The sequence below is a fragment of the Phalaenopsis equestris genome, unplaced genomic scaffold (assembly GCF_001263595.1).
Source record: "Phalaenopsis equestris unplaced genomic scaffold, ASM126359v1 Scaffold000840, whole genome shotgun sequence".
NCBI lineage: Eukaryota > Viridiplantae > Streptophyta > Magnoliopsida > Asparagales > Orchidaceae > Phalaenopsis > Phalaenopsis equestris.
The window spans coordinates 823259-837717 of NW_018165280.1; the positions used below are offsets into that span (position 1 = coordinate 823259).

At 37.6% G+C, this 14459-nt stretch overlaps 2 protein-coding genes across 2 annotated transcripts in view; one reads left to right on the forward strand and one right to left on the reverse strand.

Moving 5' to 3' along the window:
* Positions 1-1183, forward strand: part of LOC110031604 (calmodulin-like protein 11) — a 1852-nt gene extending 669 nt beyond the window's left edge. The window contains exons 2-4 of the mRNA XM_020734881.1: positions 435-592; positions 713-793; positions 882-1183. Coding sequence (XP_020590540.1) covers positions 435-592; positions 713-793; positions 882-1016 — 374 coding nt within the window. The 3' untranslated portion in view covers positions 1017-1183. The remainder of the gene's footprint in view (positions 1-434; positions 593-712; positions 794-881) is intronic.
* A 6316-nt stretch (positions 1184-7499) lies between these two features.
* LOC110031603 (ATP-sulfurylase 3, chloroplastic-like) overlaps positions 7500-14459 on the reverse strand; it is a 16828-nt gene continuing 9868 nt past the window's right edge. The window contains exons 2-5 of the mRNA XM_020734879.1: positions 8396-8801; positions 8059-8319; positions 7881-7967; positions 7500-7805 (exon numbers count right to left, since the gene is read on the reverse strand). Of these exons, the coding sequence (XP_020590538.1) occupies positions 7668-7805; positions 7881-7967; positions 8059-8319; positions 8396-8801 (892 nt within the window). The 3' untranslated portion in view covers positions 7500-7667. The remainder of the gene's footprint in view (positions 7806-7880; positions 7968-8058; positions 8320-8395; positions 8802-14459) is intronic.

A 14459-nucleotide genomic window follows, 5' to 3' on the forward strand; every position in this document is an offset into this window, starting at 1 on the left:
GTCCCCCCTATTTTTTTATTTGTTTCTTTTTACCATTTTCCCTGATTTGATTTCCTCCTTGTTGAACCTGATTCAGAAGCATATATTTGACTAAAGTTTGGTTGCAATTAGTTTAAAAATTGTTGGATGTGTTCTCAATTTAAAGTAATATAATAATTGGTTGAGTAGCGGTTTTAAAACCCAACTGAAGCAGCAGCAACAACAACAACAACAAGTCTTTATCCCATTAAATGGTGGATAACAATATGATTAAAATTTTATCATTTGTGAACTGATATGATTTTTATTATGCAACCAACCTAAAATACTTGAGTTTTGTATAGATGGAAACCTAAGAATGAACTTTATTTAGCAACAATACTTCATCATAGTTAAATAACACACAGAGACTTGAATTATTTTCATAATTTCAGCTAATTATATTTGTGGAACAGGGTGCATCACTCTGGAAGAGCTAGCCACTGTCACCCAATCCCTGGGCCAGAGTCCAACTGAGGAAGAACTGCAGGACATGATTAATGAAGTTGATTTCAATGGGAATGGAACTATTGAATTTGGGGAGTTCTTGACTCTAATGGCCAAAAAACTGAAGGTCATTAAATGAAAGATACATTTATTACTTTTTAGTATTAGGAGGAATAGCTTCTTATTCTTTTGCCTTAAATTTATATATTTTTCCAAAGCTAACATATCATGTTTTCTGGTTTTGCAGGAAACAGATGCTGAAGAAGAATTGAAGGAGGCATTCAAGGTTTTTGATAAGGATCAGAATGGTTACATTTCAGCTAGTGAGGTATGAGCTATTTACTATTAGTGATTTTGCTACCTCAGATTTTTTGTTTTTGTTTTTTTTAAAACAAACTGTTTCTTTCTGTCTGTAGCTGAGGAATGTGATGATCAATCTTGGAGAGAAATTGACTGATGAAGAAGTGGATCAGATGATCAGAGAGGCTGATATGGATGGTGATGGTCAGGTGAACTATGAGGAGTTCGTCCGAATGATGATGGCCGTCTGATTTGATGGATGAGTTCAATCTCAAGAAGTTTGTTTTGATAGATCTCATTTTCAAAATTGTTTTTTTAACCATGAAGATTCCTTCAAGCTTTTGTTTTGCTGTTCTTATTATGTGGATATAGCTGTATTTGGTTGATGTCTTTAACTTGTGCATTAATTACAAATTAAGCCCTCAGAAAACTTAGAAAGATGAGATTACAGCATATTTTAGCTGTAAGGAGTACTGGCTCAAGGAACAGAATGTTTTAATAATGCTCACATATTATGTCAACAATTTCTAAACAATCAAATTGATATGATTAATGGAGGAGATTTGGGCGAAATTTGGAATGCCAAATGCTTGTTATATATTGCGCCGAAACCAAATTTGAAATTGGCTTGAAACTAAGTGTAAGAATCATCTGTTGACTTGAAACATGATGTTTGGATATAGTTTGTTACCTTTTATAGTAATTGTAATTGCAAAGTATCATATTTAATATTTGTTTCACATTTTTGCAAATTTATTGTAGCAGAGAAGTGGGCCAGTCCTCAAACGTCAGAGGTGGAGCACCGGAAGATTTTCTTACTAAAAATAACACCCAATTCATGTGTATTTAATACACCTTTTAATACATTAATAATATATATATATATATATTCAAGAATGCTGCTCTTCATATGTGAGATTAGTCCCCGTAGAGATCAAACTCAGGTCAGATGGGTCTTACGACTGACAATGCAGCTGCCTACCAATTTGTCACCCAAATCACACACACACACATATATAAAAGAATGGTCAAAGGCTATTATTTTAGCCCCCAACCACCCTCATGTGTCTAATTATTCGAGGACCGCCCCCACTATCGACAAATTGATAGAAGGGGATTTGAATCCGTGACTTGAGGAGACTTACGACCTTCAAAGAGGTTGCTCTACTTATAGGCCACAACTGATGACACACACAGACACGAACACACACACACACACACACACCTATATATAAAATAACAAATTTTCATCGTATGTCACAAATCTCGAGGCAACCTTTTGGGCAAAAATATTCAAACATAGATAAAAGTCACACAGAACTGTAATTTTAGTAAACTTATAGTCGAACTGACCGGCTCAACGAGATGGACCGAATGATATCAAAATTAGTTCAATTTGCGTCAAATCAAGCTCAAATCAAGTCATTAAATCAATTTTAGACTTTTTTTCATACATATTTAGAAGGTCAAACGAATGTCAAATCAAGTAGGCCTATAGTCGAATTGAGTGACGAATCCAGCAAGCCCAAGATTGCTCAATTCCAATTTTTTTAAGGCACTCAAATGTTTATCAAATGTTGTCTGATCGAATGAAGTTTTCCAGACCGTCCGATCAAAGTGGTCCATATTCATCCAGAACACTATAAATAGAGACTCATTCCTCTCATGAGAGAGATGAGAGTTTGACATCTTAGGAAGAGTTTGAAGCTAAGAGTTTGAAGCTTTGAGAAGGAGCTAAAGTCCAGCACCACCATCGTCGACCGTTGTCACCCACCAAAGATCTCCGTCTACCTCCGTCGACCGTCATCGACTTTCTTCGATCGTCGCCGACCACTGTTGACCACCACCGACCTCAGCCGACAATCGTCCATCGTCGTCGATTACCACCGATTGACACTGATCGCAACCAACCACCATCGACTACCACCAACCGGACTCCACCAATTGCTAACCATCACCGCCCTTTCCAAGTAACAAATCCATTAACACGTTGAAGTTATAACTTGAGAATCATAATAATTTTTTCTCATTGTGAGACAAGTCGTTGTAATTGTAATTATCTTTTTATAGTGAAATTTTTCAGTTGTGTCAGACCCGTGATTTTTTTTTTCTTTTTAAGAAATTTTTGGTGTCATTATTAGTTGTTTTCTCTTTTTTGAGTATGTGTTGAATCTTCGTACCATGGTATGATGATAATATGAGTTGTAAGTCTTCTCTGGTCTGGGGTTCGAATCCCTCCGAGCGTAAGGTGTGGTACTCGAATTATTAGGCGCATTAGGGATGATTGGAGCTCGTGTGTGTGTGTGTGTGTGTATTAGAATATATATATATATTGATACGCCACCAAAAAATTATCTTAATCATGCATGAATCTTGATGCATATTGGGATTGAGAGTTGCAAGTATTTAATTATCTATACTCGAACTCAAATGAAATGTCTTGATAAGACGAGTTAGCTAACATCAAACATAGTTCGATAAGTTTCCAAATGAACCTAGATCATGCACTTAAAACATAGTAAGAATCTTTAAGATATATTTTGAGGGATCAAACGATCTTTGAATCTGATAAATTTATAGCAAAATTCTTCTTAACGAGATGAATCCAATAACCCCAATATCACTTAATTGTAATATCATTAAGATACCTAATTCACATAAAACTTCATTTTATCAAAGGAAATATTTCACGACATCTAACGGTGTGGTCATGATTCTAGTAGTATTTAAGGAAGACGTCACTTCCATAATGTATAAATAGAGCTTCGCTCTCTTCATGTCTTCATGAGGGAGGGGGAGGAGAAGGTTGAAGGAGCTTCAAGTGCTTGAGGGTTCCCGAGCCCCACCACCACAAAGCCATCGTTGTCTAGTTGCGACCATCGTTGATCCACTGCTACCCGACCTCCACCATTGTCGAGTTGTTGTCATTGTCATACCACCCCCACCGGACTAGTATTGCCTGATCACCATTGGTGTTGCCACTAAATCGGGCCACCATTGCTGCCCAACAACTATCATAAAGGCACTGGCCATTAAACTATTTTCACCACCATCAACCATCATCATCGACGAACTACTATTTCTCAAACAACACCGTCGCCATTCTGGGGCCAACATAGTTAGGCTACCACCACCGGGCCACGGTTGTCTGCCAAACACTGTCCATGCCTTCCGACCACTGTCATTGAGCGACAATCATTGTTGGACTACCATTGCCCGACCACCGCTATTGCGACCATCAAAACACAGTTGAATGGAATATAGAGAATAATTTCTAAGTTTATAGGGGCTTGAAATCAATTAGAAATTAAACCACACCTCAAAAGAAGTGGATCGCACAAAATTCAAGAAAACCAGAACAAACTCTAAATTGAAGCATAGTCAAAGCAACTAGAAAAACACACAAGGATTTTATATAGAAAAAAAATCACGGGGTCACACCACCAGAAAATTTTACTATGAAATTCAGAAATTTTTTACAAAGAACTAACATTAGTTTCGTCTCTACACACGAGAAAACTTACAGTATTTGCTCCACAATCTTTATTCTCATATGTAACACAAAAAACAAATGTCGAGATCACAGAAATCCTCAGCTCTGACACTTCTCTCATTCACCAGGAACTTGACAAAGAACATCAAAAGAAGACAACAACCAACACTGCTCAAAATTTGGCCTTTAAACAAAAAAACTGAGACCAATCGCTCCATGGATTGAGCGCTTAAGTTGGGTGTTTATGAGCCCAAAGGTTGGCGCCTATTCACCAACTTTACTGTACACCCACACATAAAGTGGTGCATATGCCTATGCATCGGCTCCTCTGTGAGGAGCGCCCACAACCAGATGCAAAGGAAATGGGTGCTCTTGGTGTTTCGACTTTGCCCAAACTAATAACCACATTTGGTATTCAACACCAACAAACCACCGCTGTCAGGTCGCTACTATCAACGACGCTAGCATTAAATTTTCTAGCACATGACCTCTATCATTGTCTTTCTTCACATCAACTTGATCTCTCTCACTTACCCAACTTATTCCACCACTCCCCTAAAGGAAGTTACATTTATAGGCCCCACTTGTGTGATATTGCTTCCACCAATTCACTGGCCAAAAAAATCTTGTAGCCTACAAATATATAGTAGAATCATTTCAACTGAGCTGGGTCTCATGGTTCTACCCTTTCATTTTTTAAAGTTAAATTAATTTTGCAATAGAGTCAAATTTATTTGAATCTTTCCGTCGATTAAATCAATTTCATATGTGATATAAATTTAGAGTCTATTTGGGACAACTTTTTGGTTGTTTTGTTTTTCATACTGTCACCTTAGTTCTGTTTGGGAATTTATTTTTTTACTGATTTATAGAAATTTTTACGATAGAAAATTGCTTCTTTCAAACTCACATGTTAAAGTGTGGTGGCTACTAGAAAGCTGTGATATAACTTTTTGAAATTAAAATCAATTTGTAAAAGTCACTGCAGTATTTTGAACAGTAACTTCTCTGCAACAATTTTACAACTGCTTCTTCAAGCAGCTGCAACTGCCCAAAAAAAGACCCTTAACTTGATAATTCAATCATGACTGATTTAAATTATTAGATGTGTGTAGAAAATATTTATAGTAAAAAATTAAACATATTTCAAATAGTTTTGTTTTGAGATTTTTTTTAATACACTTGTAATAAAAAAAATTTATCTAATTCATTCATTAAATTCTAATGTGAAGTGAAACTCTTATAAATTTTGGCATAAAATTATTATTAACAAAATGCATATAATTAAATATTTCAAAAATTAATGAAATATTATCTATAATTAAGATTAACTAATTAGAATTGGGTATTAGTAAATTGAAAACAAAAAGCAGCGAAGCATCAATAATCATAAAGTTGTATGTAATATAACAACAACTAATAAACTTGAAAATGACTAATGGCATAAATGAAAATGCTTTCAAAATATGATACATCTCATCAATTTTATTGATGTGTCATCCATAAATTTTATCATTTTATACAAATCTTGAGATATTTGGCAGAAATCTAGAGTCATTTTTTGAATGAGAAATGTTATGATTCAAATTGAAATTAATTTATAGCTCCGATTTCTAAGATGCTAAAATCATTCAAATTCGAGCCTAATCAAGCCACAAGATCCATTTGAAAATGCACCCTCTCCCTCGGGTCTATAGATAGAACATACTCAGTTGAAGAGGACAAGGAGGAGCATAATTCTAGTGTTCTTAGAGAATGAAGACCTAACAATAATTTGTGACCTTTGTAGCCATTGAACATCTTTTACTTCTAACTATCAATTGTTGTCAACTATCTCCGGCTTCCCCCTACTCATCACCGTCGGTGAACATTGTGGTATAAGGAAGTACCCGAACATAGTATAACGAAGTACCTCAAATACGGTATAATGAAGTATCCCAAATATAATGTAATAAAGTACTCTTACTACAACATAATGAAGTATCCAAAACAAGGCATAATGAAGTACCTTTAACACGACATAATGAAGTACCATGAACACGACGTAACGGAATATCCCAAACACAGTGTAACAAATACCATAAACACGATGCAACGAATTACCTCGAACATGGTGGAATTAAATACCTCGAACACGTCATAACAGAGTACCCCAAACAACGCACAACAAAGTACTACGAACACAGTACAACAAAGTACCCCGAATATGATGTAATAAAGTATCATGAGTACTATGCAATGATGTATTCCTGATATAGTGCATTAAAGACCCAACGATAACTCTCGAAGATAATTACTTACGACCGTCGTACTTTGACTACAATGACATTCTCCATATTTCTGAAAATCTCTCTTTATATATTATATACCAACAAACACCGTCTCTGGTGTAATAGTAAACCTGGGAAAAATGGTTACAACCACCAACCGGTTTAGCACTATGACATTTAGGGTCAACTGACACTGTTACAGCTCCCAACTATAACCTTTGTGGCCAACTAACACTCTTGTAGTTTGCCACTACAGCCTATGCGGTGATTTACAAATATAATTTCTCATTGCAACCTATGTGTTACTAATGTAATTTCTCATATGACCTATGTGGCTTCCCACTATGACCTATGTGGCTAAATGTTGTCATTGTAAACTTATACTCTTGCAGTGACCTACTACGACCAATTTGGTCAATTACTACTATAGTTTCCCACAGCAGCCTACGTGACAAACAATTGTCATTAAATTTCTACTACAACTTCTGTGGCCAACTGTTCTTTTGCAGCGGCCCCCTTACGGCCTATGTGACCAATTACTTTAGTAGCTTCCCACTACGGCCTATTTGGCCAATTACTACAATAGCTTCCCATCACGCTCAATATGACCGACTAACGCTATCACAACTACCAATTATGACCTATGCGATCAATTACCATTCAACTTCTCATTACGATCTTTGTGGTCGACTAACGCTCTTGCAGCTATCAGCTATGACATATGTGGTTATTTACTATTACAAATTCCAACTATGTGGAGTTTATGATCAATTGAAGCTATTGAAGCTCTCTACTATAACATATATGACCACTCATGGCCTAAGCAACTCTCCGATATTGTAGCTTTCAACTATGATCTTTGTGCCTAAATGACTCTATTGCAACTCTCCGCCACGGCTTATATGCGACCCAAGTGGTAAATTACTACTGCAACTTCCAATATAGCCAACTTTAGAACTGGATTTGAATCAACGAACAACGCAGAATCCAACTACAGCAAGCACAAGTTGGTTTATCCACAAAGATAACAGTAATGATCACAATTTTCCGCACACAAGCACACAGGTTATTTCAGCCACAAATAAGATACAATATCAGTGGCAATTTATTATTGGATTTGAGCGGCCTGAAGCCTCGTCTCAAGCATGAACAGGTTCTTGGAGTTTAGTATCCTCCTCAGAAGCTTTACCGTCGTAGTATTCAGACAGAACTTGCCACCCGCCAGGGCACATGAAACCTTCTGGTGGGCTTTCTCTGTTCTTTGCCAGATTTCGCATCTGAAGTAAATAGTTTGAGTTAGTATTGGTTTTTACTGAATCGGATTTATGGGAGAGGGGATAAAGAAGGCACACCTTGGTGCCTGAAATAAAGATGAAATCTTGGGACCTGGAGGGGTCAAAGAAAGCCATTTTTCCCTGAGTCTTGTCATAAGCGGCAACCTTGATTCAAAATATATATATATACTGTGATAAGTAAGAAAGATGATTTCTTTAATCCTTCCAGCTTAAATGGTAATTAGAAATTGCATACCTTGAATGGTAGGATGTTGAGTTTATGGAGACCGGGGGCTAAGCCAAGTACTTTCTTCCCATGATCGGCATTGTAGAGGTCCCTCTTCTCAATGGGGTGGCTCATGCCGGCAGGATCTCTGCCAACAATATAGAAATTTGCGCCAGCATTTATCCGAGATTTCGCATGCCACTGCACCTCAGTTGGGCCTGCATAAAGCATGGGAGATGGAAATATTGCAACAACTGTAGTCTCAGGATCAAGCACACCTTCCTCAAGTACCTGTAGTTGGAATATTAGCGTAGGATGGAAGATCGCTAATCATTTATAAATACTCCATAACTTGAAATTCACTAACCTTCTCATGTTGCTTCATCCTCCAAATAAGAGGAACATCGTCTGCTTTAGTGTAGCCTCCCAAGGGATGAAGAAGCAAGATTGGATTTTTATAGCCCATCTCCAGAAGACGCCTTCGAGTGTCGTTCATGAGCAATGCGTGGCCATTGTGGACAGGATTTCGGAGCTGAAATGCAAACACGGCATCCGCATTGCGCCTCGTAAATTCTTTGCGTAGATCTGCAGGCGAAAGACGATATTTATCAAGGCCATCGTTGTACTTAATTGGCTCAATAACTGACAGATCTCCCCCAATCAACCAGTTTCCAGCTTTGCTGATGGCATCCTCAACATAAGGAAGACCTGGGGCAGTTGTTCCCCAGGTTCTAGCGATTCGTTCTTCTTTGTTATGCTTGTAAATTTCAATACTGAAATAATAAAGAAAACATGGAATCATAGGTCAAGGATGAAGTTTGTTTGAGGATGGATGTGAATCGATGATGAGTAATGCATAAAAATAGAGTTATGTTGGCAAGATAATGGTGCAAAATTGAAGTTTGGATTCAAAGGGGGATGAAAGACGATACTACTTTTGAGGGAAGTTGGTGTCTCAATCTGCTAAACTAAGAAATCAAGTACAGGTGAGAAAAAAGGAATTAAATAGTGAAATCTGAAGTTCAGGAAGGAAATTGAGGAAATAAAACCGAAACTACTTTAGGTTAGGGGAACAAAACCTATGTGCAGAACCATCTACCAATAAGTAGCAATAAAGAGATCAAGCAGCACAATAATACATGTAAGATTTGTAATGTTCAGCAAAAACAATAGCCTGCATTCAAAACAAAGAATAATCTATTACATAGAAGCCACACAGGCGTATAAATAAAAGAAGCACACAAAAAATAAACATAAAGGAAGCCAATTAACCATTCTCATTAAAAAAGACTCAACTCTCATAAGAGAAAAAAAGGAAAAAATACGAGAGTTAACAAGCAAAACTAACATTGCATTTTTTCAAACGTGGGTAGTTTAGAAAAGTCATTGGCGAAGTAAAACTTCCTTATTCCCTAATAAGAGTTATGCTAATCATGCTTCTTCTTGTAACATTCCACACCACGTCTTAAGTCTGCATTTATCAGCTAAACCAGTTGAAATTTCTTCAGAAGATGCTCAGCAAACAGGTACCTCAACAGTCTAGAAACGAAGAGCAAGATAACAAAATTAAGGAGAAAACGATAACAAAATTAAGGAGAAAACCAAAAAGAAATGCTAGCTCTAATACCAAAAGCCACGCATGTTGCATAACTAGAAAATTTCAAGGGCAAATAAATCTTATGTTTTAGCTCAGTATAATTTTTCAACATACAGATAAATGTGTAAGAGATAATATTTTTTTTTTTGGTGAAAAATCTCCGGAAAAGACAATCACGGGACCTGACCCAATCATTATAATCTAGTAAGAAATGGAAAGTAAAAATACCACTCTTCTTCTGAATCAGAAAAAATGGGATTACAAAAACTGAAAATAACAGTTTTATGATAATAGTTTAACCACAACAATCATAATTGGGCTACAAGAATTGTAATTGTTGACTACCACTAGTTTCCTCATCTCTGACACTTCTAATTGTTGACTACCACTAGAAAAATGTTGCATAACTAGAAAATTTCAAGGGCAAATAAATCTTATGTTTTAGCTCAGTATAATTTTTCAACAAACAGATAAATGTGTAAGAGAATATTTTTTTTTGGTGAAAAATCTTCGGAAAAGACAATCACAGGACCTGACCCAATCATTATAATCTAGTAAGAAATGGAAAGTAAAAATACCACTCTTCTTCTGAATCAGAAAAAATGGGATTACAAAAACTGAAAATAACAGTTTTATGATAATAGTTTAACCACAACAATCATAATTGGGCTACAAGAATTGTAATTGTTGACTAAGATAGTAGTAGTGTTATTATGTGGAGCTTGATTGTGTTGATTGAAGAAGAAGGAAAAACATAGGATTTGAAGCTAAGTCAGAAGAAAAGATAAGTAACTCAAAAAAGAATTTTTTTATTCATCTTGTATATCTTACAATTACAAAGACCCCTTATTTATACTGTTTAATACAAGGGTAAAACCGGAAGTCCATTGATACATAACATAAAGGTAAAGGAAGCCAGCCCTAGGTTAAATTGAGTGCTGAGAGTGAGAATGAGAGAGTGAATTGTTGTGGAAGAATTTCCCGTTATTAGGATATCATCAACATAAACGAGAAGGTAGGTTTTGGTGTTGTGTTGATGATTGATTAATAAAGAGGGGTCGGAAGTGCTTAAAATGAAGTTTTTTGTTCTGAGGAACTGATAAAAGGTTGAATATCATTGCCCGGGTGCTTGTTTTTAGACCATATCAGGTTTTATTGAGTTTGTAAACGTGGTGAGGGTATTGTGTGTCAATGAAGCCAAGTGGTTGTTTCATGTAAACGATGTCATCAAGTTTACCATGAAAGAATCTATTGGAAACATCAAGTTCTTGAATGTCACATTTTTCATGAACAACTATAGTAATAAGCATTCTGATAGTGGGAAACATGGCGACATGACTGAAGGTTTCATGATAGTCGATACCATGTTCTTGAGAACAGAAATGGGCCACAAGGCGAGCCTTGTGTCTGGCGATGGAACCATCAGTGTGGTATTTTGTTTTAAAAGGTCACTTGCATCCCAGTATGTGTTGGTTGGAGTGGGGGAGTGTGAGAGACCAAGTGCCTTGGTGTTGGTGTTGTAAGGAAAGAAATTCATCGAACATGGCCTTTCGCTAGTGGGGTTGATTCATGAGATGCATATTAAGTGGGGGTTGAGGGTAAAGATTGTATTGGGTTTACGTATTATGTGGGGTAAGCATAGAGGAAATGGGAGGAGATGGTTCGGGTTGAGTTGAGGGTGGAGGGTATTCGGTGCGGGTTGAGAGGAGTGGTAGTGAAACAGATGAAGGGGGAGGAATAGTTTGAAGAATTGGGTTAGATGAAGAGGTAGATGGTGTGAGGGATGGATGCGAGGGATCTAAGGTGGGTGTGCGTATCATGAGTAGTGGTGGTTGTTGCTGAGGTACAGAGTTTATAAAGTGTGGAGCAGTGGTTTATTGGTAAGGAAAAGAGGTCTCGAGGAAGGAAACATGCCGAAATATTATAAATTTTTTTGTGGAAATATCGAGGCACTTATAACCTTCGTGATTGTGGTTGTAACAAAAAAACTATAGGTGGGAGCCTTAGGGCTGAATTTGTGGAGAGCGAGTGGTTGATGCCAGAGAAAACTGACACATCCAAAAGTTTTAAGGTGTTGATATTGCGGTATGGAATGGTAAATAAGCTGAAATGGTGATTTGTTTTGACTTGTGGGAGAAGGGAGCCTATTAATGAGGTAGTCTGCAGTTAGGATAGCTTCTATCCAGAAATTTGGGGGGAGATGTGCAATGTTGAGAAGTGTTCGAGCGGTTTCAACTAAGTGCTAGTTTTTACGTTTTGCAATCTCATGTTGTTCGGGAGTGTAAGGACAACTAAAATGAAGTGAAATGTCATGGTTTTGTAAGTACGTGAGAAGATTTTGAGATTTATATTCACCACAGCCGTTTAAGCGGAGTTATTTAATTTTTTTATTGTGGTGAGTTTGTACTTGTTGATGCAATGTTATAAAATGTTGAGTGACCTCATATTTGTGTCGCAAGGGAATGCACCAGCAAAAACGTGAACAAACATCTACAAAAGTGACATAAGAGTATATTATATCTTTCAATAGAGGGGTAAGAAAATGAGCCTCAAACATAAGAGTATATTATATAAAAAAAAACATTATTTGTATCACTGGAGGTAAGCTACAGTTTATGAATTTTATTATTTAGATAATCTTGACATGTAATGAAAGTTGAGGGAATCTTTAAATATGAATTATGTTTTGACATGAGAGACATAATCTTGTGACGAGGGTGACCGAGACGCTGATTCATGTTTGAGAGGAGTCTGGGGAGTGATATATTGCAATTGTGTGGTAAAGTCCTTGTTTAGTTGGACCAGTCAGAAGAAGTTTCTTGGTTTTGTTGTCCTGAATGTAGAAGCTGTTAGCATAAAAAATAACCTGACATGCATTATCTTTAGCAAGCTTTTGAACATAACAAAATATTATGGAAAGAGAAGAAACGCGTAAGAGAGGAGATAAAATGAGCTTGCTGTCCGGAGTGGAGAGACTCCCCTTATTGGTGTGAGAAATTTCTGTGGATTGGTTGTTGCCGACCACGATAGGGAACAGGGTGTTGAAGATGTTGGATGTGGGGAGTTATGTGAGCCATCGCACCTGTATCCAGGATCCATTCTTGAAGGGAGGTTGGATGTCAGTGTGAACAACTGTGGTTGTAGATGGGGTTGGTGGTTTGTATTGTAGATTAACACTGTGCTAACATTGGGCGGCGGAGTGCCCTTTATTGTAACATATTTGAGATGGATGGTATGTTTATGTTTTATATTTTGTTTGAACTGCTGAGAACAGTTGTTGGTAACCTGCTTTTGAAAGTTGCGTTGATGGTTTTGAGTACCTTTGTTTTTTAATGTAAGAAGTGCTGACGGTTGGGAGATATTGCTGGCTTTGATAGTGAGATATTATTGCATGGTGTTGGTTCCCATCGATATTTGATGAAGCTCGTTCTTGAGTTGAATCACCCTTGAGCGATTGGTTGACTGAAAATGATTTTCTAAGGAAATCCAGATGACGGCAGTGCTTTGAAGGTGAATGATATATGATGTGATGGGATTGGAAATGGTAGACATGAGGGCTGCCACAAGGTTGTGATCCACTAATTGCCAAAGAACACTGTTTTTTCAGTGTGAGTGTAGTGTTTTCTAAATTTTAAGAAAAATTTTCTACGATGTGTATGTTTATTCTCTAGTGTGAGGAGTGGAGTGTGAATGTCCTTGTGTGTTTTAAGTGCGAAGAAGTGTGAGTGTAGTGTAATTTGTACTATTTCCATCATTTTTGCTTTACAGTGGTAATCTTGGCATGTTAATGATCGGTGTTTTTTTCACTTCTTAGGTTTTTTCAAGTTAAATCTGATATTAATTTTATGTGTTTTCTTTATGCATTTTTATTCAAAATTTTGCTTTGGATTTCTCAATTTGGTTTCCACACTTTACATCTAACAACAAGTATGTTATTTTGACCCCCAATTATTGAACTAAGGTAAAAGGGCACTTTTGTAATGTGACACCGCTCACCTACGACATCGCACCTACCGCTCACCTACCTCTCTGTAATGTTGTATCACTCCCCTACCACATCTCACCTACCTCCCACCTATCACTCTCTTGCTTCTATAAATAGAGAGGGTGTGAGGTTTAGGAGAGCAAGTGAATAGATTTTAAGCTACCACAAAGGAGGAGAGAATAGCTAGAAAGTCAGGTCTTGTATCAAGGTGTCGCTTGAGAGGGAGGCCATAGAAGGAAGATGAGAGCTCATCTCTATGTATAAGCTATGTATTCTCCATTTTTTTTGCCTTAGTGAACTATTTGATTGATTCCCTCCCGTGGACGTAGATCCAGTTGGATCGAACCACGTAAACGATCTGTGTTTGCTTGTGTTCTTTGCGTTTCATTTCTATGCCAGAAAATACATATCTCACAACAATTGGCGTCGTCCGTGAGAAGATCCCTACTTAAGGGTGTTCGCGGCCAGCGACGAAGAAGAGGAGTTCGGCATTCACGAATAGAGGAGCAAGCGGATCGCGTCGTAAGCAGCCAAATTGCGACAGATTCGGTGAGCTTCGGTGAGCAGTGGAAGTGATTCGGTGCGCAGTGGAAGTTGTGATCGACTGGATTAGCACCGCAGGTTGTGCGGTTTGGCGAGACGGAAGAGGAACTGCCCGCAAAGGAGCAGAGGAAGACGGATCGTTTCGGTCCGCGAAGGGGCAGATCTCGCGAAGGAGGAGGATTTCTGCGCAGCTAGCACACGCTGCGACAGAAGCACACGAAGCACGCCGCGACAGCTCTCGGAATTCAATAGGTGCTCAGCGGAGCAGATTTCAGACATTAGAGGGGACCGAGCCACAATAATGAG